The sequence below is a fragment of the Lemur catta genome, chromosome 17, assembly GCF_020740605.2.
Source record: "Lemur catta isolate mLemCat1 chromosome 17, mLemCat1.pri, whole genome shotgun sequence".
Classification (NCBI taxonomy): domain Eukaryota; kingdom Metazoa; phylum Chordata; class Mammalia; order Primates; family Lemuridae; genus Lemur; species Lemur catta.
In genome coordinates this window covers 7204136-7231232 of record NC_059144.1, presented here as the reverse complement: position 1 = coordinate 7231232, position 27097 = coordinate 7204136, and the positions used below count along the sequence as shown (strand labels likewise).

The 27097-nt window shown below is 46.5% G+C and overlaps 1 protein-coding gene and 1 non-coding gene across 4 annotated transcripts in view; both read right to left on the bottom strand.

Annotated features, from left to right (window-relative positions):
• The window catches only part of RGS12 (regulator of G protein signaling 12), a 139391-nt gene that overhangs the window by 36282 nt on the left and 76012 nt on the right, over window positions 1-27097 (bottom strand). For all 3 annotated transcript variants that reach the window (XM_045528224.1, XM_045528225.1, XM_045528226.1), the window contains one exon: window positions 15245-15266. In XM_045528224.1, the coding sequence (XP_045384180.1) occupies window positions 15245-15266 (22 nt within the window). The remainder of the gene's footprint in view (window positions 1-15244; window positions 15267-27097) is intronic.
• LOC123622975 lies at window positions 12926-13025 on the bottom strand. Its single transcript, XR_006729707.1, has one exon. It is a non-coding gene; the product is annotated as a small nucleolar RNA U13 (small nucleolar RNA).

The following is a 27097-nucleotide window of genomic DNA, read 5'->3' as shown; positions in this document are numbered from 1 at the left end:
GATCGCTCGAGGTCAGGAGTTCAAGACCAGTCTGAGCAAGAGTGAGACTCCGTCTCTACTAAAAATATAAAGAAATTATCTGGCCAACTAAAATATATATAGAAAAAAATTAGCCGGGCATGGTGGCGCATGCCTGTAGTCCCAGCTACTTGGGAGGCTGAGGCAGTAGGATCGCTTAAGCCCAGGAGTTTGAGGTTGCTGTGAGCTAGGCTGACACCACGGCACTCACTCTAGCCAGGGCAACAAAGTGACACTCTGTCTCACAAAAAAAAAAAAAAAAAAGTTCAAATTATGTGCTGCTCCTCTATGTGGGAGGATTATTCAAGATGTTATGCACTTAGTCAGGCCAGGCCACATGCCGCGCTTTGGCCAGTGAATGTAAAAGAGCATGACGTGTGCCCCGGAAAAGTACCGGGGCCACAACCTGATTCTGCCTACTGTCTTCTCCCCATGGCTAGGCCCACAGTGTCCCACTCGGGAGCTGCTCCAACGGCCCGGCTGCTGCAGAGAAACACTCAGAACAAGAACATAGCCAAATGCAATAGGCATGTGATACAACGCAAGGAAGAAATGAACTTTTACTCTGTTAAATCCGCTAGGATTTTGGTGTTAGTTGGTATTATAACATTAATGAACCTAAGCTGGCCAATACACTCACTTATAAATTGGTTTGGACATGGTACCTTTTGGGGGATAGATCTTTGACTTCCAAATCATTTTTGCCTACGCAGATTTATCTAATCAAAGTTTCTACTTCTTAAGTCAACTTTGATATTTATATTTTTCCAAAACTTGCCTAAAAGGTATATATTAAGTTATTCACAGTTCTTACAGATTTAATTCTTATTCTCTGACTGTACATAAGACCCTTTTTTCAGTACTGATGTTACCTTTGTCTTTTCCCTCTTGATCATACTTGCCAAAGACTTATCTTTTATTTTATTAATTGATTATATACTGTTTGTTTTGTTTTCCATTTTATTAATTTTTGCTTTTATCCTTATTATTTCCTTAATCTTAATTTGCATTTGTTTTGTTCTTTTATTCCTTACTTTCTTATGTTGAAAGCTTATTTCCTATATTTTCAAACTTTTTCTAATATATACATTTAATGCTACAAATTTTTATCTGAAAACCACTTTGGCTATATTCCACTGGTGTTGATAGTACTATAATTATAAACAGTTCTAAACTGTATTAGAATTTCCCTTTTAATTTTCTCCTTGACCCATGGATTATCTAGAAGTATGATTTTAAACTTTCAATTGTATGGACTCTTTTTTGTGAACTTGCTTCTTCTTCTTCCTCTTTTTTTTTTTTTTTTTTTAGAGACAGGGTCTTGCTCTGCTGCCCAGGCTAGAGAGCAGTGGCACAATCATAGCTCACTGCAGCCTCAAATTCCTGGGCTCAAATGATACTCCCACGTCACTGGGATTACAGGTGAGCCACTGCACCTGGCTCCTTTTGTTATCTTTTTGTGATTGACTTTAATTTAATTACATCTACTGCTATCAGTAGATATGAGCTGTATGGTATAAATATTGTTTTTAATTTGTAGCAACTGCATTTGTGGCATGGAATACTTCATAACATTGGTAAATGTTCCAGCATCTTTGGAAAAGTGTATTCTCTACTGGGTGTAAAGTTCTCTATGTATCCACTAGATTTAATGTGTTCATTTTATGATTCAAATACTTTGTAATCTTATTATTGTTTTAATTGGCTTGATTTCTCAGTTTCTGAAAAAGGTCTATTATAATCTTCCCTGGAGTACTTATCCACTTTTATTATAGTTCCATCAAATTCTGCTTTATACATATGACGCTACTTTTGGTGCACTCTGCCCTCTTTTTACTGTTTTTACTGCTTTTTCAATTTGTCTGATATTAACTCTTTTTTCTTAATATTGCCTGTTATATCTTCTTTCATTTAATTATTTTTAATCTTATGTCGCTTGGCTTTTTTTGGTTGTTGTTATTGTTTTTTTCTTTTTAGAGACAAGAGTCTTACTGTATTGCTCAAGCTGGTCTTGAACTCATGAGCTTAAGTGATCCTCCCGCCTCAGCCTCTAGAGCAACTGGGACTACAGGCACACATCACCACGCCCGGCCTAATGTTGCTTGTTTTAAAATTGGATTATTTACAATCTAAATGGAGAGTTTTTCTCCTTTGATGCTCTTTCTCTTCTCTTGGCCTTGTAACCTCCTTCAGCACCTGTCCTGGGCTCTTTTCTCTATCCAGGCCCTGTAGGTAATTTTATTCACCTCCAGTGGTCAATTACATTGGAAATGCAATTAAGACAACATTAGTAATACTAATAAAGGCCGCTACCATATATAGCTCCTTAGTATGTACCAGGTATTGTTCTAAGTCCCTCTAAGATGGGTCCTATTATTATCCCCATTTTATAAAGGACAGAAGGGAGGCACATGGCAGGTCACAGCTGCTGGGTTCTCCCCCAGCCGTGTGCCTCCAGCGTGTGCGCTCACTCCCTGTCCTGTTGCCTCTTAAAGCAGCATCTCCAGCTGTCTGGTTTCCCATGTAGCTCAGAGGTTTGGACCCACCTATCTGTGTGATCTCTAATTACTCAAGTTTGCCAAGACATTAAATGTTCTTATTTCCTTGTTATGTTTCTCCCACCCTAGCGTTTCCCAGCTCAAAGACACCATTATCATCCCCCATCAGTCTTGGGGCCTCTCTCGCCTCACCCCAGCTGCTCTCCACGGACACACAGACACACAGCAACTCTCTCTCTCTGTTTCCCTGACCCCTGCTGCCATCTCAGCTTTTTCCTGTCTCTCCCCAAACTCACAGTGAGGTTAAGCTTAACTCACCTTCCAGGCCTCAGCTCTGCTCGGCCATCCTGACCATGGGGCTGGACTGGGCCCTGCCACACCACACACTTACACAGCTCCTCACTCTTCTGCCACAGCCCCCGCTGTGTCCCATCATGCCGTGCCCGGTTGCCCAGAGGCACACGTGGTCTTTCTACAGGCTTCGCTCGATGGGACCAGCCCTTCATACCTGAGTCCCTGTAGAGTCTGCTACGTGACAGCTTCTCCCTCACCTGCTTTTGAACAACAGAGTCTATCTGAGAGTGACACGGTAGCCTGAAATAATCTCAATTAACACTGGTTTTAGATACTTACAGAGGTCATTCATTTAGGAGAAAGTTTTTTAAATGGCAAACCAACACAAATTTAGTATCTATCCCTGGGAAAACGGACTCAAGACTTTGAGAGCAAGACAGTCAGTGACTACACAATGAAGATCACATATGTACAATCACAATTTTAAAAACCCAATTGTCTGAATGTTGATGGCTGTGTGTGGCTTGTGATAACATTCCAACAAAAGCATCATATGCAGATTCCTAAAGTGTTATATCTCAACCAGCTCAGACAGACGCAAAGAGGGCTCTGGACAGCTGCCAGGGACTTAAAAATCGGATCCAAAATGTATAAGGAAATGCAAGGGCCAGGAATAAGCAAGGCAATCTTGAAGACAAGCGCAGCGAGCACTCTACCACCAAATGTCCAAACGCACGACAAAGTGACAGTGATTATGGCATGGAGTCCTGATCCAGGGACAGACATAGAGGCCAGTGGAAGAGAACACAGAGGCCCGAGACAGACCACAATATATGATTACCTGATAAAGGTGTGGCTTCAAGTTATGTAGAAGGATCAACTTTTCATTAAATGAAGCTGAGACAGCTGTTTACCACATGGCAAAATAATGAATCTTACCCCTACCTCACACCATACACAACAAATCAATTCTAGATGGATCAGAGAATTAAATGTGAAAGATAAATCAATAATGGTTTTACTTTCATGGTGTTGGGAAGGGCAAAGCCTGCTCTAAAAGGACATAAAAAGCATTGCCCTAAAGGGAAAGTGACAAACTGGATTATATTAAGAACTTCTGGTCATCAAGAGACAGCACTAAGAGAGTGAACAGCTATAGCAGAGCTTACCTGCATACATACATCCAACATAAATACAGAAATCCAAAATACAGGGTATGTCCACATCGAGCCAGCTCTCCATATCCACGGACCCCACATTCACAGACTCAACCAACTGTGGATTTCATGTGGCATTCATTAGTACATTATATTAGGTATTATAAGTAATCTAGAGATGCTTTGAAGTATATGGGAGGTTACATGCAGATACTATACCATTTTATATCAGGGACTCAAGCATCCCCAGACCACAATCTAGGGGATTCCTAGAATAAATCCCCTGCAGATACTGAGGGACAACTGTACATAAATCCAACATAAAATCATTTCCAGAATATATTTTTAAATTTTTCTATAAATCAATAAGGAAAAGCAGACAACCTAATAGAAAAATAAGCAAAAGTCTCAAACAGACACTTCATAAAAGAAGATATTCAAATGGCCAAAAATACTTGAAAAAGTGCTCAATTCACTAATCATCAGGGGACTGCAAACTGAAACTACAATCCAATGCCCCATATATGTATTTGAACGGGTAAAATGAAAACAGACAATACAGTGTTGCGAGGATGTAGAATACCCAGAATTCTCACACACGGATGGTCAGTGTGTACGCTGTAAAATTGTTTTGGAAAACTGGCAGTATTTACTACAGCTGAATATATACCAACCCATGGCCCAACCTATCACAGCAGAAATGTATGCAGATGTCCACCCAAGACCTGCACAGCATGTTGTATATTTGTAATGGCCAGAAGTTAAAACCAACTCAGAAGCCATCGAGAGCAGAATGGAAAGACAGCGCCTTGTTCACGCAACAGAGAAGACACAGCTAGGAGAGTAAACTGCTACCAGCGCACGCCCAGGTACAGAACTCACAAGCCTAACATGACACGAAAGAAGCCTGGCACTAAATCGTACACTCTGCATGAGTCTTTTTGTATAAGTTTAAAACACGCAAAACTAACCAATGTGTCAGCAGTCAGGTGAGTGGTCCCCTGTGGGGGTGGCGACTGAGGGGGCCCACAGGGCTTCTGGGTGCTGGTGACATTTTATTTCTTGGGCTGGGCGCTGATACCACAGGTGTGTTCATTTTGTGAAAACCCCTCAAACTGTTCATTGATGATGTATGTATGTACTTTTCAGTGTGTAAGTCATTCTTCAATAGAAAGTTTTCAATACTTGAAAAACAGTTGTTAACAAAAATGCATTCGAATAAAACAGTATCAGGAAATGTGAGAAGAACCACCTTTTAAAATTAGCAACATTTATTTAAATATAATATATGGAACAAATTAAGTATTCTAACCAGACATTTGTTATCTACATTACTTTCCAGATTTGTTATTTGCATTTCATATATTCAAATTGGTCAAGATTCAATTTTAGGGGACTTGTCACTGGAAAAGAATAAAGGGCTGTCACATGCGGAAGGCTGTCCTGTGACACAGATGGCACCTGCTGTGCTGGACATGCCCAGGTGACTGAGCAGAGGGCAGGGCAGGGGCTGTGCATTTGTGCTCTTGTTTCTACCCCAGCACCTGGAAAAATGACCAAAACAAAAAAGATTCATTGAACAAGTCCCGGATGAAATGCCAGGGAAGGGCAGTCGCCTGAAGATGGAGAGACCAAGTTCAGAGCGAAGCTGGCAAGAAGGGCCACTGGTGCCCTGTGGCCTGGGCAGAGGCCTGTCTCTGCACCTGCTGTTTCCCAGCCACAAGCAGGACACACACGGAGCCAGGCTAGGTCCAGCCTGGGATGGGCACCTTCCTCCCTAACCCCAGCTGTTTCCCCAGCGCTCTCCAAGAGAAACCTCCAATGGTGTGAGCAACTTGAGCTTGATTAATGTGAACTAAGTCAAAAGGAGGCCTTTCTAAGCCAGGAAAACAGTAAATGATGTCAGGATTCTCAGATCTGGCTGCTCTTGACATTTGAAAACATTTATATAAAAGCTTTTCGTGACCACAGAACCATAACAAATGACCACCACAGATATTAGCTGTCAGGTTTATGACCAACTCTCAGAGCCTCACCCTGACCGCCGCTGTTCACAGAAGACTCATTCACCCAAGAACTGCAACCCCTTCCTGACGTGAGGAACACTGTTCAAACCCCAGGAGGTAGAGCCCCAGTGGACAAGGCACAAACACCAGGACAGGCCGATGCAGCTGACCTAAAGTACACACCCGAAACCAGGGATGGGCCTCGGCTAACCGAGCTCTGCGCCACGGCCCTGTCCAGGTCCCTGCGTTTCTAGGAGCCACACCCAAAGAGAACTTTGCGCAAACAGTGGTGGTAACACCAGCATGCCATGCAGTGGGCAAGCGCACAGCTGGTGTCAGCCACAAGCTCAGAATGCAGGCCCTGCCGACAACCGCCTGGCCTCGCAGGCAGCCTGCCCTCCAGGGCCATGGCTCTAATGTAGACAGGACACACGTGGCACCCACCTGATAGGGCTGCAGTGGGGACTGAACGCATTGAAACGTGGAGCAACTGGCACATGCTGCCCAGGGAGTGCCCCTGCCCCCGCCCATACCAGCCACCCTCTCGCCAGTGTCGGGAGACCCACTGAGTACCACATGCCTATGCCTGGTGCCTCTCTGCGTGGTGCCAGGCAAGCCAGGAGTCCCTACCCCAAATTTTCTCCATCAGCAGAAGGGCCTTGCCGAGGCTCTGCAGTGTTTCCTGGGGAAAGCAGGGCCGGTGCTGCAGAGGACTGGCCAGGCTGGGCGTCCCCTAACACCAGAAGGCAGGGCTCAGTGTGACACGTGATGACCACAGATCAACTCCTGCTATATTTAGGGAAATACTCCAATATTTCATCTCACTGCTTCATTCTGATGCTCTGACTTTTTATAACCGAATGCTTTATAAAGTCTACCAGAATGTTACAGGCATGTGAAGGTAATCAAAGCTCATGAGAATGCAGAATGAAGTCCCTGTTCGCTCGCTCACTGCGTTCCGCACCCAACACTGTGCCAGGCAATGGCTACCCCACGGGGCCCAGGGGATGAGAACCCACTCTCTCTGGGTTGTAAGGGGACCTTTTGGATAAAGGTAATGGGAAATTACCTTTGGATAAAGGTAATGGGAAATCACTGAGGCTCATTATTCAAGAAACTGTCATGACCTGGATTTTGTTATGAATTTTACAGACCATATCTTAAAAACAGAGTGAAAAGAAATTATGTCACAGAGTTCTGTCTGGCCCTGAGGGAGTATCTAGGACTGGACTTCCCCTCCTGCCACATAAAACTAGAAAACTAGACAAAATGTGCAAGCAACGGTTCTCAAATGTTGGGCCACAGTGAGCACAAGACTGTGACTGCTGATGGAGAGGAGATCAGGGAGCTGGGTCCTGTGACAGCCCCACTGTCTGCCAGGAGGCACTTTGGGAGCCACAGCGGATTACGGCTCTTCCCAAGCTGAAGAGACAGAGATCAGAACCAGGGAAGGCCAGGGTGGCTGGAATGTCCTAGTGGACAAAGGGCTCCAGGAACTCGCAGGAGCCTGGGGTCCCGATTGAATTCTAAGTGGTGCCTGAAACAGGGTGAGACCCCGTGGGGCAGGGCAGAGAACAGCCAGGAGCTGCAGGCCAGCAACTGCCCTCCCACACAGGGCTGTGAGGTGTCTGATTCCAGCCAGTGCCTGTTGAGTACTCAGCCTTCAAAGGAGGCCCCATAGGTACTGGGCTTAAGTAATGGGGCTGAGGTAGCCCCAGAGTAACAGCTACTTTAGATTTGCTGTAAAAAATTAAAAAGGCCTAAAAAAAACCCTGAAGGGATCAAGCCAACCCCAAAGCAGTTTCACTGCCACCAAACCAACCTCTGTGCTCTCTGAAGGAGGGCGACCCAGCCCCCAGTCAAAAATGACTAGACAAGATGCAGAAAACGTGACCCATAAAAAACCAGTTAGTAAAGGGCTGGACGATGTGTCTAGGACTCTGCATGTCTTATACATAGAACACACATGCTCACTGTGCAAAGGAAAGCTCGCAGATACTCTGTAGAGAGAAATGAAAGGACAGAGGAATTGCTGCATATGAAAAACCGTCTTTGTAATGAAGCATTCACAAGATGAAATTACAAGCATATTTGACACTACAGAATAAACTTAGAGCAAAACCACTATGAAACATGAAGTATAGAGAGAAAAAATAAGACTGAAAATGAAAGAGCCTCCATGACCTGCAGGAACAGTCAAGTGGTCTGACATGTAATTAGCGTCTGGAAGGTAGGAAGCAATGAGAAAGTATCTGAACCTTGACAAATCCCAAACAGAATAGCAGACAAAACCAACCCAAGTCTCACCATAATCAGATTGCTGAAAACCAACAATAGAGCAAAGTCTTCAAAGCTTTCTTTTAAGTGGTACCACCAGAGGGGACACCTTCCTGCAGCTTATCTAGCTGGGGTGGAGCATTTCCCAAATGTCACCAAAGCTACTCAGGGAAAGCCGTTAGGGAGAGTCTGAACCCTCCCCAAGCTCAGGATCTAGGTCTAAGACCTTTTCCTTAAATTACTTTGGCCCATCAGATTTTCAACCCAATCTACATAACACTTTCTTCCAGCAACTTTATACATATTGTGAGGGTGAGTCTGTTAGTTTTCAGAACACTCTGAAAGCCCAAAAGTAAACTTTCATAAGTTTAAAACAATATTAGTTATTGCAGTAAACTATTAAACTATAACACATACAGAAAAGTGCACAAATCCTAAGTGGCCCTCGATGGGTGTCCACAAGGGAACAAGCCCCGTAACCAGCTCCCAGACTGAGAAGCAGAAACAGGAGTGGCCCTCACGTCCCCCCTCAAGGTCATGCCCTCTGATGGTAACCCTGGATCACTAAACAGTACTGGCACTGTTTCTCACACCTAAGCTTTCATGAGAGAGGTTTTTCTTTTGTTTTTTCCCCAAGAATCAAACCAATAAAATTCCCTTAGAGTGGGAAGGCGTCACACCTGCTCCAGGTATAGCCTCTGGGGAGGAGGAGGAGGAAGGACTGCAGGAGAGAGGCACAGGGACTTCCAGTGTCACTCTAACGCTTTAGAATAAATTCTCAAGCAAACATCCCAAGTGTTAGCATGTGTTAATCCTAGACGTTAGGTATGTGGTCATTGCTTTTATGACTTTTTTTATTTATTTATTTATTTATTTATTTATTTATTTATTTATTTATTTATTTATTTATTTATTTATTTATTTATTTATTGAGACAGAGTCTCACTCTGTTGCCCAGGCTAGAGTGCCGTGGCGTCAGCCTAGCTCACAGCAACCTCAAACTCCTGAGCTCAAGTGATCCTCCTGCCTCAGCCTCCCTAGTAGCTGGGACTACAGGCATGCGCCACCATGCCCAGCTAACTTTATATATATATATACACACACACACACACACACATACATATATATATATATATATATATATATATTTAGTTGTCCATATAATTTCTTTCTATTTTTTAAGTAGAGACGGAGTCTCGCTCTTGCTCAGGCTGGTCTCGAACTCCTGACCTTGAGCGATCTGCCCGCCTCGGCCTCCCAGAGTGCTAGGATTACAGGTGTGAGCCACCGCGCCAGGCTGCTTTTATGACTTTTGAACTTCTTTCTGTTTGCTTGAAAAAAATCTTGATAATATAAATAATTACTAAAAAAAACTCTCTCCAAATATCTTGTAGAACTGGAAAGAAATAACATTCGAAGACATCTTGGAAGAAATCAAGTCTCCATGTTTCCAAAACCAAAAATCTACAGTCTGACTCATGTTTACAAATACTAATATTCCATACCCTATAAATACACTGTGTTATTCTGGACATAATTTTCAATTCCAAAAGCAAACCATAAAGAATGTGATATATCAAAGTAAAGAGTTCTGGTTAAAACAACTACTCTCACATAGCACACTGCAAATTAACATTCTGTTTCTGCTATTTAGCAAACATTTTGGAAAAATGTGCAATTAGGCTACATTATTTTTCTGATGAGGAAAATGTGAATTTACCAAATAATTCTATATAAATACCCATGGTACTGCTCTTAAGCTTTTTACATTTCCTGTTCCCTTTCATAATTTTATAGAATACAAATTCATTTGTCAAAAATAGTAACTATTGTAATACTTTATATTTTAAAGATGGACGTAGTTTAAGTCCCCCTGAATTAATCTGGCAGTGTGAGTGACCCGCCCCATCAGGCAGCTGTCAGTAAGTGCTTCCCAAGCCGGAAGCATCCCCAAGGCCTGGAGCAAAGACAAAGACTGAGACTAAGGGAGAGAAACGACTTGCCCCAGAGGTCAGCCTGTGAGCTGGGGTTAAGGGTGGGACCCACATCTTCACCTGTGGCCAGGCAGAGCCTGGGATGAAGTCAGCCAAGGGACTCTGGCCGGTGGCAGGGCAGCATGGGAGCTTTCTCCACAGATGTCACCAGGCATTTCTGCCTTTGCACTCTTCCTAACAGGATCCTGCTAAGATTGTCTGCTTTCTGAGGTTTCACTACCAAACAGAAAAAACGCTGAAAGCCACTGTCCTAACCCAAGTCTCACTCTGACACTCGGGCTGATGTCTGCTGACTATCATATGTGCTACAGTTCAATCATTCGCTCAACAAACAGTCCCTGTGCCAGCCGCTGCACTCAGCACCGCAGACATCCCTGAATGCCACGTGGAGGTCACTTTCAGGGGAAGGGGGGTAAACAAAAGCAATGATACAGATCAATAATCAAAATGCAGCTAACCGTCTGATGAATGGATAAAGAAAATGTGGTGTATATACACCATAGACTACTACTCAGCCATAAACACAATGAAATCATGTCTTTTGAAGCAACCTGGATGGAACTGGAGGCCATTATCCTAAGTAAGGTAACTCAGGAACAAAAAAACAAATACCGCATGTTCTCGCTTACAATGGGAAGCTAACTAACGGTGTACGCAGTCACACAGAGCAGAAGAGCAAACATGGGAGACTCCAAAGGTGGGAGGCTGGTGAGGGATGAAAAGTTACCTGTTGGGTACAATGTGCACTATTTGGGTGATGGGAACACTAAAGCCTAGACTTCACCACTGTGCAATATGTCCGTGTAACAAAACTGCACTTGTGCCCCAACATCCATTGAAATAAATAAATAAGGATAAAATGATGGAATGCTGTCCGTAGCACTGGCAGGAAATTGACAGTGGCCACTAAGAACGAGGGCAGGTGGTCAGGATGGGAAAGCAGGAACAGCATGGTGTGAGCCTCTGCAACACCGAGTGTGCCTAAGGGGCCACCAGAGACCAGGGCGGGGGGCAGGGGTGGGGGACGGCACCCAGCAGCTCTGAGCCAGTGGAGGGGCCCAGTCCAGGTGCCAGGCAGATGACTGCTGCTGCCGTGGGGCAGGTGTTTAGGTAAAAGGAGGGGGAGAGACAGGCAGCCACAGGGACGGTGACAAGACATAGGTCTATAAGGAGGGACGAGTGGACAGGCCATGTGAGTGGATGGTATGCTTGGGGCAGAGCCGAGTCATCCAACCTATGCAGGACACAGGGACACAGGGATGGGGGACCTGGGACCAGCCTGCGTGGAGTGAGGCTGGCGAGGCTGGAGTATTCACGGAGTGGCCAGAGTGAGGTGCCATTTGGACAGGCCATGGGCTCCAAAGCCAGAGTCACACTCACCTACTGATGCCCTGGTGATTACAGACCCACACCTGCCTGAGGAGGCACTGCCAGGGTGTGCTCCACGGCAGTCTCAGCTTCTCAACCTCCAAAGCACACCCAGCCACTGCAGAAAATATCCTACCCTTTCGAGGTATGAGTCCTGGCAAAGCTCTTGGCAAAGAGCTTTAACAGTGAAAAACATTATGAGAATAAGCTTTTGTAATAACCCAGTTGCACTGTACAAAAACCCAGAATCAGGAAATCAGAAGGTTCTTCCTCCATCAACAATTAGAAGGGTCTTACTTTTACCTATTTCTTAGTGATTTACGCTCTCCCCCAGATGGCCCTCCCACTTTGGTGTGATTTGTTTGGATGATGTCCCACGGGCAGTTACAACACCGGACAGTCTTCCTTCCCTCTAGCCAGCACCTGCTCCCCATCCCTCCCCCTCAGGCCCTCGCTACCCTCTGCAGAGACCATCTGCTGACCCTTCTCTCCTAGGGTGGTCTTTGGCTAGGAGGGGGCAGACACCATAGGCCTGTTCCCTCCTGAGAAAGTGAAAAATCACACTCCAAGTTGACAGAGATTACAAAAACAGCATTGTCTAACTTCTATAAAACAAAGCCACAAAACTGCACAGTAAAAACATAAACAATAAAAATATAACACATGACATAGAATAAAACAGTTAAATGAGAGCAAATTATGTCACTGGCATGGTTAATTGAACAAAAAATATTTCTAAGTGAGCAATTTATTAATCACCAAAACTCGCCTGGATAACTAGGTAAGGACAGCTGTCACCTGGCACAGGGCGCTGTCCTGCCATCCAAGCGACTCCTAAGTCCCTGCTGGAACCCACATTTCCCCATAGAAACAGTGCGCTGCTCGAGTTCCCGGGCTCCCCTTGGTGAGCCTGAACCCACCCCTGACCACAGACTATGAAAATACCTGTGTGTGGAAACACACCCCGAGTTTCCATCAGGACCCTCTCAGCAAGCTCCTGTCACCGCTGCAGAGCACGGGGTTGTGGGGGGCAGGGCCCCTCTTTCTGTCGGAGGTGGGGGCATCCCTGGAAGCCAGTATGGGAGGGGACAGCAGGGGCTGGGAGGGGAGGGTCCAGTGCTGGGTGGGGCTCTCCAGGAGAGAGCATGGAGGATGGGGGACCCCCCGGCCTGAGCCCCAGCGCTCCACCTGCACCTATATGACCTTGATCAGTTTCTCCCACTCTGACTTGGTGCCCCCATCTGTAACAATGGCAGGATATAATACAGACCTAGAATTAATTTTAAATTTTTAAATTTTTTTATTTTTTCCCCCATCAGATTGCTAATGTGCCGACGTAACAAGGTTTGAGGAGGCACATCTCACACATGAGCATCAAAACCCAAACTTCACCCTTATGAACCATAAAAGGACCTGATTTAATCTAGAAAAGTTCACGGCCACCATGAAGCGAATGTAACACACCAAGAATGGAGAGAGGTCTGGAACGGATGGAGATCTACGATCTTTCCCCTAGAAGGAAAACGGTGTGACGGGCGGACGGCACAGCCCAGGGAGTGCGTACAGAGCAGCAGTGATAGGGAAAAGGCAGCTCTGCTGTCGCCTTACCACGTGACCCTGGAGGTCAGACCTAGAATTAACATGCAGATTAAATGATACAACTTTTTTTTTACTCTTATGATCACTAAAGAAACTGAAAATGGAAAAATAACATGAAACACTGGCACAGGCCGTGAAATTCAGGGTGCACTCGGGAAGCAGCCTCTTCCCCCTCCTCTCCCCTCCTGCTGCAGGGGCCTGGCCCCAGGCCCGGTCTGAAGTGGGGGGCAGAGGAGACCAGGAGGCGGAAACCCCCCAGGGGCAGGGGAACCCAGCCACCCAACCAGAGCACCACTTCCTCAAGGGACAACAGAGCTGGCGGGGCTGAGAGTAGGGTCTTCCCACACTTGGGAAGCGTAGGTCTTTAAAAATTATAAAATGGACTGTATAATAAAACTCCCTGAACCTACTGCTGACAGAAGAAAACTTCTAGAGGTAAGGATTATTATATATGATTAAACATATTAAATAAACCTCTCAAATTTATACACTTCCTGCAGAAATGAATGTCTTCTACCAGAAAAGAGAAGTCAGAACACAGTAGAAAATGTTATGAAAACCATTCACTTTTATCCTGGACTTGGTTACAGGTCCTGTTTCTTGTCACCAAGGAAGTTTTCCCACTCTCAGCTTAAGACTGATTAAGTGACAGGATTATCACTGTGCATAAACTAGGAAATACGATTCCTTTATTCAAGAAAACACATCCCAAACATGCAAGCTTTAGGCTTCCTTTCCAGTACGAACTTGTTTGTCCATCATGGTTTTCCTTCTCACGCTGCCCACGGAGCCACCTAGCAGCACCTCCGCACCTGGCCTTTGCGCTCCACGTCCTGGCAGGGGACAGCAGCCCTTTTTGGGCCCCAGGACCAAGACTGGCAGTTGTGGGATGACAGCAAGTTTTAAGAAAACTACACTTGGCCTCTCTTTAACCTGCAATCAAAGAGGGCAGCCTCAACACGGCGCTGTCATCGCTCGGCAGCTGTCGCTGTCACTGTCCTCACTGCGGACCCCCTAGCATGAGAATGAGAATAAACGGCCGATGCCTGTGTGACACCGTGTGACCCAACTCCCAAAGACAGAAGGACAAAACACGTAAAACACAACAACAAAACTTGTGAACATAAGGACTTTTATGAGTATTGTAAGAAATGAAGAATATTTGGAAGAGGCTCTCCAAATCATTTTGGAGAGTTTTTTTTTTTTTAAATCACCAAACTAAAATGATAAGGATTACATCAGAGAAATCTTCAGTGAAGTAAGACATTTCTGTCTATTTCCTTTTTCAATCAGTCCCTTTCAAAGAATTCCTGCACATAAAATTATTAAAAGACAAAATTTGATTCCTCTTTATCCCATACTCTGAATTCACCTACTATCCTTCTCCTAAGAAAAGGAAACTTAGCAGCCCGGAGTCTCACACAAATTTCCAGAATTGCCCAAATTCAGCAAGCTCTTTGAAGTCTTAACTTGCTGGTTTAAAAGCTGGTTATACAACAAGGGAACAGCAAGCACACGTTGTAACTTGTCAACTCAGGCATGCGATGGGAGGGACAGCAGCCCAAGCACGTGCCCCCGCCCGGACGACCACGGATGTGCTAGCACTGCAGTTCCCAAGCCCTGGGCCATGGCCCAGTACGGGTCCGTGGCCTCTTAGGAAACAGCCACACGTCACCTCCTGAGCTCCGCACCACGTCCACCCCACAACCCCCCACCCCACCCCCAGTCTGTGGAAAAACTGTCTTCCATGAAACCCGTCCTGGTACCAAAAAGGTTGGGGACCGCTGCTCTAGCACACGCGTGCTCAGGCTCACCACACTCCTCTGTAGTGAGCAGCTTCCCAACACAGGCTGAGGCCACCAGGAGGTGATAGGAAGCACCCCCCAAATTCACCGCAACTAAAACCCTCCCACAAAGGGACATGGAAAGGCAAAGAAAACATGTTTTTGAGTATGTCAAAGGACAAAGAGACTTTCACAATTTGAAAACTTTGTTAAAAATAATAAAAATATACATCAGAAATTGTGACTTACCACCATCAGACACAGTTGCAGACTGAAAGAAAAGAGAGAGAGACATGAGTTAATTAAGCCTCATGACAAAACTCAGGAGACAGTACGTCCATTGAGGAACAAAACTGGAAGCTTCTCTGGAAGGTCCTTAGAGACGTTCTCCAGGTGCAGGTGTCTGAGAAGGCCAGACAGCTCCGTGAGTCAAGAGTTACAGTCCCACCTCCAGAGTGAACTCCGCCCAAACTGGGTGACACCCAGCAAGAGGAAGTCATCGTCATTTTCATTTGAAAAGAACAAACCCCAGCATGTTTGACATTGCAGTCTTATTAACAGCCTGAGTGAAAGGAACTCAACAGACTTCAGAATGATCAGCCCTGTAGGTGACACACAGCATTAAGGAGGTGGGCAGTGGACCAGCAACCCCCGGGCCTGCCTGCTTTAACATCCACCAGCACAGGCAGGGGCGTGTCCAGTGCCAGACACTGTCCCGAGGTCACATACACACACCCCAGCATCACCTCCACCCCAAGGGCCCAGGGAGGTGACATAACTCAGAGGTGGTGGCAGAGAAGGCATCAAGCCTAGAGCCATGCCCAGCTGCCCACCCCAGCGGTGCAAGAGTGGCCACAAGCAAGTGGGCTGGGGAGAAGTTTCCAAGGAGGGGCCTGGAAGAGTGGAAGAGGCTGGAGGGGTGGAGGGAGGCTGGTTTCCAGGCACCAGAGACAAGAATGAACAAGCCACACAGGAGAGCTGGCTGAGGCCAGGCATGACAGACACTCAGAACAGCAAAAACTACCCAAGTTCTTTGACAGGAAGGGTGCATGGAGAACTCAGAAGACCTTCTAGGGGACGCACCTGCAGGACAACCGGTCAGGGACACCAGTGCCAGGAGGGGGCTGAGGAAGTGGGGGCACGCCAGGGCGCACTGGGAGCTGGAGGAGCTGGGGGCAGCATGGAGGGGCCCAAGCAAAGCAGAAGAGGCTGTGCCATGAAGGCCCCAAAAGCCGCCATGCAGGACGAGCAGGAGCTGGATGCTGCTGACCAGGACCCTCCCAGCTCCCGTGCAGAGAGTAAACCTGCCTCCTGGTTGGCCTCAAGGGAGTCCCGAGCTCACCTCCCCAGTCCTCTCCCTGGGATCTTCCCTGGCCAGGCGACAGCACCCCCAGGACTTGGCCTGGGAGGCACTCACGCTCCTGTCCTCTCTCTCTGCCAAAGGCACAGGTGGCCACAGAGGAACCCACGAGAAAGGTGTCGTCTCTAGCCAACCTGGCTCACACCCACCAGCACCTCTCCCTAAATCCTGGGCCGACCCCAAGAAGTTGAGGTCATTAGGGGTCTTAAGACCCCTAAGGCCAAAATCCAAACAAGTGAGGCCCAAGGAAACTCCTAAAGGCACCACCCACCCTCTCCTGGGGAGGGAAAGGGTCCAGGCAGTTCACATTTGGAAATGAGTGCCACATGTCCCTGGGCTCTATACCTCCCATCCCACCATCCCACCCCTCAGCACCAGGCCTTAGGCCTGCCTCCAGCCTGCCAGGGAACACAGCCAGCCCCTGCCATCCACCCAGCCTTCCCCTGGGGTGACTTGCACCTGCAGCACCAAGAGAGCCCACCCACCCTCACGGTCCAACAGCGTATGTCCTCGGACAGCCAAAGGAAGCCACTTTCTGACAATCGCTGCTCCAAACCATCGTGGGTCCCACGTTCAGAAACACAGAAGCCCGGTTTCAGAGCATCCTGCTACCTTGACACATTTTCAATAGTAAAAACACACCCAGTGTACACCCACTTTTTAACTTCTGTCTCATCAGACAGGAAGGTGAAAGAGCAGACAGGGCACCAATGCATGGCCCTCAGCCCTCCTGCAGGGCTGGTTTGTCACGGGGCCGCAGGCAGGACCAAGACCACCTCACAGCACTGCCACTCTTCCCATGCCCACAATAAATCACCTACAATCACGTTATAATCTAAATAACGTAAAAAGTAAATTACTCCCTTGAGATTATGAAAACAAAATCTGCAAAGTTGTACACAAAGTCAGAAATATCGTCAATAATAACATCTGAAAAATTAATTATAAAATGTAAAGGGAGTGATTCACTTCATGTCACATGCATGATTAAAACTATATTCTCAGAATTTGGCAGATTGAACAAAGTGCACTTGAAAATCTCTACACACACAGTATTTACACTCCCCAAATTAGCTGGAACTCAAGAACCAGGAAAGAGGGGTGTCCCAGAAGCCCAAGAGAGACTGAAGGAGAAGGTGGCAGTGGCACGTTTGCACGGTGGGGCTGGGACAGTGCTGTGCTCGGTGCCGTGGGGGAGGCTGCCGGACCACAGCCCCTCCGGGAGGCCTCCAAGACAGGTAAAGTTTTTCAAGTAAACTTTATCTTTTCAAACAGTTTTAAATTTATAGAAAGGTTTATTTTTTTAAAAAGACAGTGCAGAGACAAACATGCTATTCAATATGCTGCCACTCCAAAATGGTAAAGGGAAATCTCCTAGAGAGACGAGAAGGGAACAGAACTGTGAGCAGTTAGCGAACGCCAACACTGCTAGGGCCAGGTTCCCAGCATGCGCTCAGCCTCGGTACAGTCGTCCACTCCATCCGAGACTCTCCAGTTTGGCCATGGCCCTCAAGAGGGTAGAGTTATCCTGGGGCAGAGATGTCCCACCTCCCAGTAGCAGCAAGCACAAATCCTTCTGGGGAAAAAAGCAGCCCAACTGAAGCCCTTAGGTGTTCCAAAAAGTGAGCCCACCAAAATATGAGCTCACAACCAAAAACCCAAGGAAAAAACTCACCACAGGTAGGAGTCAGTAGGAACAACAATTAACACAATCTCAGACATTAGAAAAATCTAAAATAGAATGTTAAATAACTATGAAATTATAAATAAATAAAAGTTACAATAAAAAAGAGGAAGTTAGGTGGCAGATCTGAAAAATAACCATATAGAATGTTTGATAATGAAAAATACAATGGTTGAAGTTAAAGATTCAATAGATAAGTTGAACAGAGTTTAGATGGTTGAAGAGAGAATTGGGAAATTGGAAGACAGAACTGAAGAAAATCACCTGACACAGTACAGAGAGATAAGGCATAGAAAATAAGAAGTAGGGAGTAAGAGGATGAATGGCAGTCTAATCAGAGCCTAGAGCAGGCCACACGGGGAGTACAGGATGCTAAGAGAAAGGAGACTAATTTCTTTTTCCAGAATGAGAGCAGTTATAAAGATATTTACAGACAACCCATCCTGAAAGAGCTCATCAGCCACAGGCCATCCCTTGAGGAACTTCTCAAGGCTGCCCACCAGGAAGAGGCAAAGGATCCCAGACTCTGAGCTAAGAGGCTTCCTGGGAGTTCCATTTGTGTCTCAATCGTTCAGCTATTTCCAGGGAGGGACTCAAAATCTATGAGCCACAGCCTCAAATCATGCATGTCCTTCCTTTTCCCCTGTTTTGGTAGCCATTCTAAAAGTATACTTTCTAAACCCCAAACTCTAAGGAAAGTTCTAGACATCTGGGGAGCTCCAGGCTGGTGTACTCTGTGCTCTAAAGACTTGTCTGGGGGCCCAGTAAGGCCTGGAGGTCTCAGATAATCCCCCACACCACATCTTCTCAAGACCCCTAAACTAGGCATGTAAGTATTTGATAAAAAATATGACACTGAAATTGCTCCTAACACATACAAATGTGAAACATGTTCACCTGAAAGCCAGTTACAGAGCCCTTCTTGTTCATGGCTTCCACCATCTCTGACAACTGTTTATAGCCCAACTAAACACTGAAAGATCGATGAGGCATGCTTTAAAGTTGCTTGGACACAAAACCACTGTCCTCCTCCAAGTTTACACACTTTCAGAGAAATGAGTGATGACTTTTCCTGACAAGATTACTTAATTTGCAAAGAAATAATTTATAATTACCATTAATATAACTGCTTTTGTTTAATGTCTGACATTTATTCTATTCCTGAAAACACACCTGGGAGTGATAGAACCATGTATCAGATAAACCGAGATCCTGTGACCAGTGAATGAGGGGCCAGAGTGCGTGTGTGCCCAGTCAGTGCCTGCCCCCCTCAGCCTCCTGACGATACAAAAGCAGGCTAAGGAACATCTCCAGGAGGCTTTGGTCTAAACAGGAGATCAGATTCATGCAGGTGGAGCATTTAGTGCCACTGCAGGGGACAAGTGTGGGCAACAGAGGGGCAGGAGGGAGGGGCCCAGCCAGAGGGAGGTGGGAGGGCACCAGGCAGGGAGCCAGGGGTCCAGCATGCTCCCAGGGCAAGCACTGGGTGTGGGGTTGGGGCTGAGGGTGTCAGGAAGGCAAGTGGCCAAAACAGGGAGGGGACAGAAAAGGCAGGGAAACCCCAGGCCATGTCTATTGCCTTGGGATTCATGACTCATCCTGTTCTGACAAAATCACCCTCTTCCTAAACCTGGGTTGCATTTTTTTTAGTACATCCTGGCTGACAGAGGGGAAAGCAGTCCAAATGGGCAAAGATTCAGAAACGACCAAGGAACATCTCTGCAGATGCTAAGTAGGACCAACTGCAATTCCATGGGGCTTTAAAAAAGGTGACTCCCATATTTATCTCCTAAGACGTGCAGGAACACACAACGGACTCAGCAGCGTCAGTCAGCCCAGCATCATGTCATTAATTCTCCACGTCTCCTCCAGGCCTCGGCTGGATTTGCCTTCACTCGGCAGAGGGGATGTGAGGAGGAGCAGCAAAGTCTGGCCCCAGCCTCTGGGAGGGAGGAAGGAGCACATTTGCAGCTTTGTTTCCAATTTGAAAATACCTCTGATGAGAAATTTTTCTTTTTCTTCTTTTCTTTCTTTTAGAGATAGTATCTCACTCTGTCACCTAGGCTGGAGTGCAGTGGCATGATCACAGCTCACTGCAGCCTTGAACTCCTGGGCTCAAAATCCTCCCACCCCAGCCTCCTGAGTAGCTGGGACTACAGGCACAAGCCACCAGGCCCAGACAATTTTTATTGTCTTTATTATTTTTTCTTTTAGAGACGGGGTCTCACTCATGTTGCTAGAATTCCTGGGGCTCAAGCAATTCTCTCACCTCGGCCTTCCAGAGTGCTAGGATTTCAGGCATGAGCCACTGTGCCTAGCCCTGACAAGAAATTTTAAAAGTTATGTCATCAATGTCACAGGAAAAAAAAATGCAAAATGACTTCTATAGTATGATCACAAATATGTAAAAGTTTCTAAAAACTGTTGTAAAGTATACTAAAAAAAACACTCTCAAATACTGTAAAGGACATAAATTATCCACAAAGGAACAACATCAAAACATAATAGCAGTCCTGCCCTTGGAGGGTATGCCTACGATTCTTTTTGGTGAATAAAAATTTCAGGTGTACAACAGACGAGGGGCTGGGTGCTGACCAGGGATGCACTCTGGCCTCTTATGTGCAGGTCACGGGATCTTGGTCTATATAAGGCCTGGTTCTATCACTCTCAGGTTTGTTCTCAGAAATAAAATAAATGTCAGACATTAATATTAATGGTAATTATAAATTTTTTCTTTGCAAATTAAGTAATCTCATCAGGAAAAGTCCTTACCCATTTCTCTGAAAGTGTGTAAACTTGGAGGAGGACAGTGATTTTACATCCAGGTAATATTAAATTTTTATTTAATGTGTGCAATGTGACGCTTTGATATACACATACATTGTAATATGATTGCCACAATCAAGCAAATTGACATATCCATCGGCCAGGTGGGTGGCTCACACCTGTAATCCTAGCACTCTGGGAGGCCGAGGTGGGAGGATCACTTGAGCTCAGGAGTTCGAGACCAGCCTGACCAACAGTGAGACCCCATCTCTACTAAAAATAGAAAAAAATAGTTGGGCGTGGTGGTGTGCACCTATAGTCCTAGCTACTTGGGAGGCTGAGGCAGAAGGATCGCTTAAGCCCAGGAGTTTGAGGTTGCTGTGAGCTAGGCTGATGCCACTGCACCTACAGCCTGGGTGACAGAGAGAGACTCTGCCTCAAAAAAAAAACCCAACATATCCATCACCTCACATAGTTTCCTTTTTTTGTGGTGGGAATCTACTCTCTTAGCAAATTAAGATCTACTCTGTTAGTAAATTTCAAGTGCACAACAGAGTGTTGCTAAGTATAGTCGCAGTGCTGCACATTATTAGGTCTCTAGAACTTACCTTGTAACTGAAAGTTTGTACCTTTGACCACCATCTCCCATTCCCGACCCCCACCCCGCCCCCAGACCACCTTCCACTCTCTGCTTCTCCGAGTTCCATGCTTTTAGGCTCCACGCGTAAGTGGACCATGCAGTGTCTGTTCCTGCGCCTGGCTTATTTCGCTTAGCACAATGTCCTCCAGGTTCATCTATGTCAGTGCAAATGGCGGCATTTCCTTCTTTTTAAACACAGAATAATATTCTATCACACACACACATATGTGTATAGATACACATATGTGTTTCCATATCTTGTATGCTGTTAGTAATGCTTCGGTGAGTATGGGAGTGTGGCCATCTGTTAGAGACAAGGACTTTATTTTCTTTGGATGTACACCCAGCAGTGGATCACATGCAGATGGATCGTGTGGTAGACCTGTATTTAATTTGTCAAAGACCCTCCCTACTGTTTTCATAATGGCTGTACTAATTTGCATTCCCACCAATAATAAATTGTATGAGATTTGCCTTTACTCTGCATCCTCACATCCTCACCAACACTTATCTTTTGCCTGTTTGGTAACAGGCATCCTAACAGGTGTGAGGTGATCACTCACTGTGGTTTCTGACTGCATTTTCCGGACGATCAGTGAAGCTGAGCACCTTTTTATTCACCTGTTGGCCATTTGTATGTCTTCTTTTGAAAAACGAATGTCTATTCTGGCCCTTTGTCATTTTTTAATCAGCTTATTTGGTTTTGCTATTGTGTGAATTCCTTATATATTTGTGATATTAACCTCTTAGAGGATATATGATCTGCAAATATTTTCTCCCATCTGTAGGTTGCCTGTTCATTCTGAGTGTTTCCTTGGCTGTGCAGAATTTTTACTCTGATGTGATGCCACTTGTTAGTTTTACCTTTGTCACCTGTGCTTTGAGGTCACATCCAAAAACTCACTGCCAGGACCAACGTCATGGAGCTTTCCCTGTGTTTTCTTCTAGGACTCTTATGGTTTCAGGTCTTATGTTTAAGTCTTTATTCTATTTTGAGTTGATTTTTGTTCATGGTGTAAGATAAGGATCCAATTTCTCAATATGACTTTTAAAATTAGGCATTTCCAAATTTCTTGGCATACTTGGGATAGACAGACCACTATAAATATTTTTATGAACTAAAACATAACATTCCCAAAATTCTGATACTCAGTATTATTTGTTTTAGTAACTTATTTTCAATAGCCTATACTTCTTGGATTTTCTCCAAATTTCCATATTTACAAAAAAAGTACAGCCACAAAAACAAAGCCACCAGTGAAAAAAGATCCAAGTTATCATTTTTCTGTGCTTACAATTTAAACAGCTCTAAAACTTTCTATAACATGCCTCCGTAAGTAGAATTTACACTAAAGTAAATATATTTCTGTTTTAAAGAAATTTACAAAGTAATTTAGATATGTAATTTAAGTCCAAACATTGTCCATGCCTCAGAGTCAGTCTCTTAAATGTGATAGTTCAGTGGAAACTGATGTAGATTTGTGATTGGCAGGAAATCTGTCTGGACCACACGTGTTCCATGAATATTTTATTTTGAATTAATGTTTTGAAAGTTTTAAATTATTTATACAAAGAGTGTTATATGATGACTCTAACCTTTATCAAGGTTTATTCTGTTAGTAACATCAGACAAAAGGAATTATTAGAATATATAATTTACAAATTACACTGGTATACAGTAATATACAGTAATTTAAATTTTCTATTCTGAGCCAGTGACAAAATTTCCTACCTTGGACAAAAAAAAATATTAAATAACCACATAATATTCCTAGAAAGGAGACCAAGGCCTGAAAGTTACCCAGATATACTAAATGTTTTGAATACGGAGAGAAGAAACATAAATAATCTACGATGAAAAGTCGTAGAATTTAACAATCTGATATATATTTATTTAACCTTTTAAAACTTTATTGTTTCCGTTCTAAGGTGCTCCCTTGCTGGCCCAGATGCAGAAGGGAGCAGGAGCCACATGACTCTGCCCCCCCTCCCCTTGTCTCAGTCCAGCCACCCCTGCTCACTGCACTCGTGCATGGGGCTGCTCTCTGCTCCGCTAGCACTGGGGCCTCCAGATGCACTCATAGCCCTCCAAGGAGCCATCTAATCAATTCAGCTGGTCATGACCAGCATTTGTTAAAAAATGAAATAGGCTGGAACAGAATAACAGGAAAGGGAAATAGGAATGTCTGTGCTGTCCTTGGACCCTGCTTCTGAGCTGCAAGGCTGTGTGTGCACACCAGGTCCTAACAGGACACACACGTCCCACCGTGGGTGGCTGTACAAGGGTCCTGATGGCTGCTGCGTGGGAAGCCCTGTCCCTCCCTGCTCTGTCTGCATCTCCATCCCCTCAGTGAGGGGCGCCCTCACATGCTCCAGCTCTCACCTGCAACTTCATCTGGTGAGTTCACCTACCTGCTTCAGCTTCACCAACACTTTCTCCAGGAAGCTTTCCTTGCTACCCTCTGGTCACACTAGGCCACCTGGGACTGGCCTGGGCATAGACATGACAATTTTCCTTACAGAGAGCTCTAAGGTTCCTTGGCTACAGGACATAGGAGGGGGCCGTTGCATAGACCTTGCAGGTGCCTGAGTGAAGGGGGCTGCTCCATGGCCACCCTGGCACTAGGACACACATGGACGTGGTCAGTCCACAGCCAGCAGCCAACACCAGCTTTGCTCCTGTTCATACACATGTGCACACATCCCACGTGCACACACACACATTATTTCTTTTTGAACAGAACAGCAGGTTCACCAAAGAGATAAGTGAAGATAAGGCCTACACGGAGACAACATGGAGGCAAATATTTCTAGGTCCAACCTGTGCCATTTACAATAAAGGATTTTTGTGATCCGACAACAGAAGGCACTGCAAGTGTTCAGTGCTACCAGGGACAGACAGGATGGCGGAAAGAAGGGGGGACACAGAGACAGGTGCGTGGGCCAGCACGGTGGGGGGAAGGGCTGGGCTTGGCAGTAGAGAAAGCACCTGCACTCTGACTTGGATCTGTGCTTCTCTTTTTAAAATGTGCACGTGTGGGGGGTGTGTGCGTTCCAAAGAGCTCCTCAACCTGCAATAAAATCAGAAGAAATGGAATTGGTGGCAAAAACCACAATGATAGTATCTTTCAAAGAATTTAACAACTAATATTCTCTTTGTATCCTTGGTGGAGGCCTAAGATAATTCCTTATAAAAACAGGCTATTGCTTTGTCACCCAGGCTGGAGTGCACTGGCAGGATCATAGCTCACTGCAGCTTTGAATTCCTGGGCTCAAGCAACTCCTGCCTCAGCCTCCCAAGTAGGTGGGACTACAGGTGCTCACCACCACGCCTGGCTAATTTTTGTATTTTTTTGTAGAAAGGGGGTGTCTCACTATGTGGCCCAGGCTGGTCTTGAACTCCTGGCTTCAAGCAATCCTCCCACCTTGGCCTCCCAAAGTGCTGAGATTATAGGCATGAGGCACTGTACCCAGCCCCTTGTAAAAACTTTTAAAAGTCCAAAGCAACAGCCTGATGTGGTGGCATCCAGGTGCCGCACTGATGAACGCAATGTAAACGTCTGACTTGGGAGTGTTTCTTCCCTTCACACAATCATCCTCTGTTGAAATAAAGTTTGTGTGATCCTTTTACCTAATAGCTTTACCCAATTTAAGAAACACAGGAGTCCTCCCATATGTACACAAGCTGGAAATCATAGAGGGATCTAGGATGACATTTATGACTTAGAATCCCAACATGACAATGCTAAACTTCCCGCAAGAGAAGGGGAACCTAAAATGCTTTGTGCAGGAGGCGGCACTAAGCACAGCTGGTGGCGGGAGCTGCCACGGATGCTCTTCTGAACAAAGTGCTCACCATGAGCCGGAGCCTACACTCCCAGCAGAGGTCGAAGCCCAAGCCCAGGGAAGTGTTTTCTTGTATTATATAAACTGAGATTAGCTACTGTTTCAGACCAGCCTCCCGGCATAGTTACACCCTGACATTCAAGCCTCTGTCTCCCTGGGTCTGTGTCCAGCCCCCAGCATCCCCTGTTGGCTGTGTCCAGCACAACCCTGGGCTCCGGCGGCATGGGGTGTGGGTCACGAGCGGCCTCTGCCCACAGGGACAGGCAGCGTGTGGGGAAATGCACACTGAGAATGCTTTCCTCACTCCCCAAACGTCTGCTGAGCACCTGCGACGCCCCAGCCATCTGCGAGATGCTGGACACACAAACCAAACACGAAAACCCCACAAGAGGCAGCGCTATGCTGGCACAGCGTGTGGGGCTGGAGGGTCTCCCGCTGCCAGGCTGAGGAGGGAAGCCCTGGGGTAGGAGTGGAGGGGCCGGCTGGATGGCAGGAGGACAGACAGACGGGGGCAGCAGGAGGCTCCACAGTGCTCCAGGCAAGTGGGGGGCTCGGCGCCAGGGGCAGCAATGGGAGTGAGAAAGTATAAACTTAGGGGCACATTCTGAAGGCCGGGCCCACGGGTTTGCTGATATGGAGGATTCGAGGGCTTGGGCCTGAGCAAAAGGGCCAGTGTCATCCTTTCCTACAGCGCGGGGGACCATGGAGGAGTCCAGGTCGGATGGGGACACCCAAGCCTGACGGGCCTCCAGGGTGTCCACAGAGAGAGGGGACACGATGTGGACGCCTGGCCAAGCCCGGGCCAGGGCAGCGGTGCCTGCTGCAGAGGCAGGCTGGGAGGGCACCACGCCAGGGACGCTCACAGCCACGGCCGGAGGTGGTGTCCACCCCCAGCTGAAGACCTGGGAAGCGGGGGAAGCCAGGGCGCTCGGGGACAGGAGGAGGACCGGGAGGGGGTTGTCCAGAAGCCTGAGGAAAGCTGGTCAGATGCTGGGAACGGAGGCAGCTCCTGCTGCTTGGGGAGGTTCCAGCCTCGCACTCACGCGGAGGATGACACGCATCTCAAGGGCCCCAGGCCTGCCCGCTGCGTGTTCACAGTGTGGTCTGCAGCGAGTGTGGGAAGGCAGCGGGCGCCCAGTGCAGCACCACGGGGATGGGCAGGAGAAGATACAGGAACCTTTGAGAACTGAGAACATCACAGGGAAGGGAAGACGCTAGCGTTCGGTGACCAATTTCTTAATGAAGAAAAGGGGAAGATGTGAAAATAGAAAATAATAGTTTCCCTCAAGCATACCAAGAGGTCTTCTTACACGGATAACAAGACTTGGAGTGTGGGAAAACGAGAGAAGGATCTGCGACCGGCGCGTGGAGGGGGTGGGAGACAGTCCCCATGGTCAGCCTCAAGGCACCGCCGTCGCCCAGTCTCAGAGGCAAGAGGTGTGCTGACCCACAGGCAGCAGCTCGGGGAGGCACCACGCGGAGGGGCTGGCCCAGACTGACTCACGGGACAGAACGTGCCCTTGGGACACAGGCGCTCCGTGCGCTCCAACTCAGCAGCCAAGACTGTCACTGCGGGGCCCCAAAGGAGCGTAAGCACGAGAAGGACAACATGGGAGAGGTGGGAAGTGACAGGATGAGAGGAACATAGTTAATTTAGGCTAAAAATCAGAAACTCAGTCAAATGCATAAAATGTCCCTAACAGCCTACCAAGCTCATCCTACAGAGGTTCAGAGATGACCCACGTCAACGTGTCCTCAGAAAGGGCATGCCCACCCTGCTCCTCTCGTGTCCCCACGCTGGGCCAC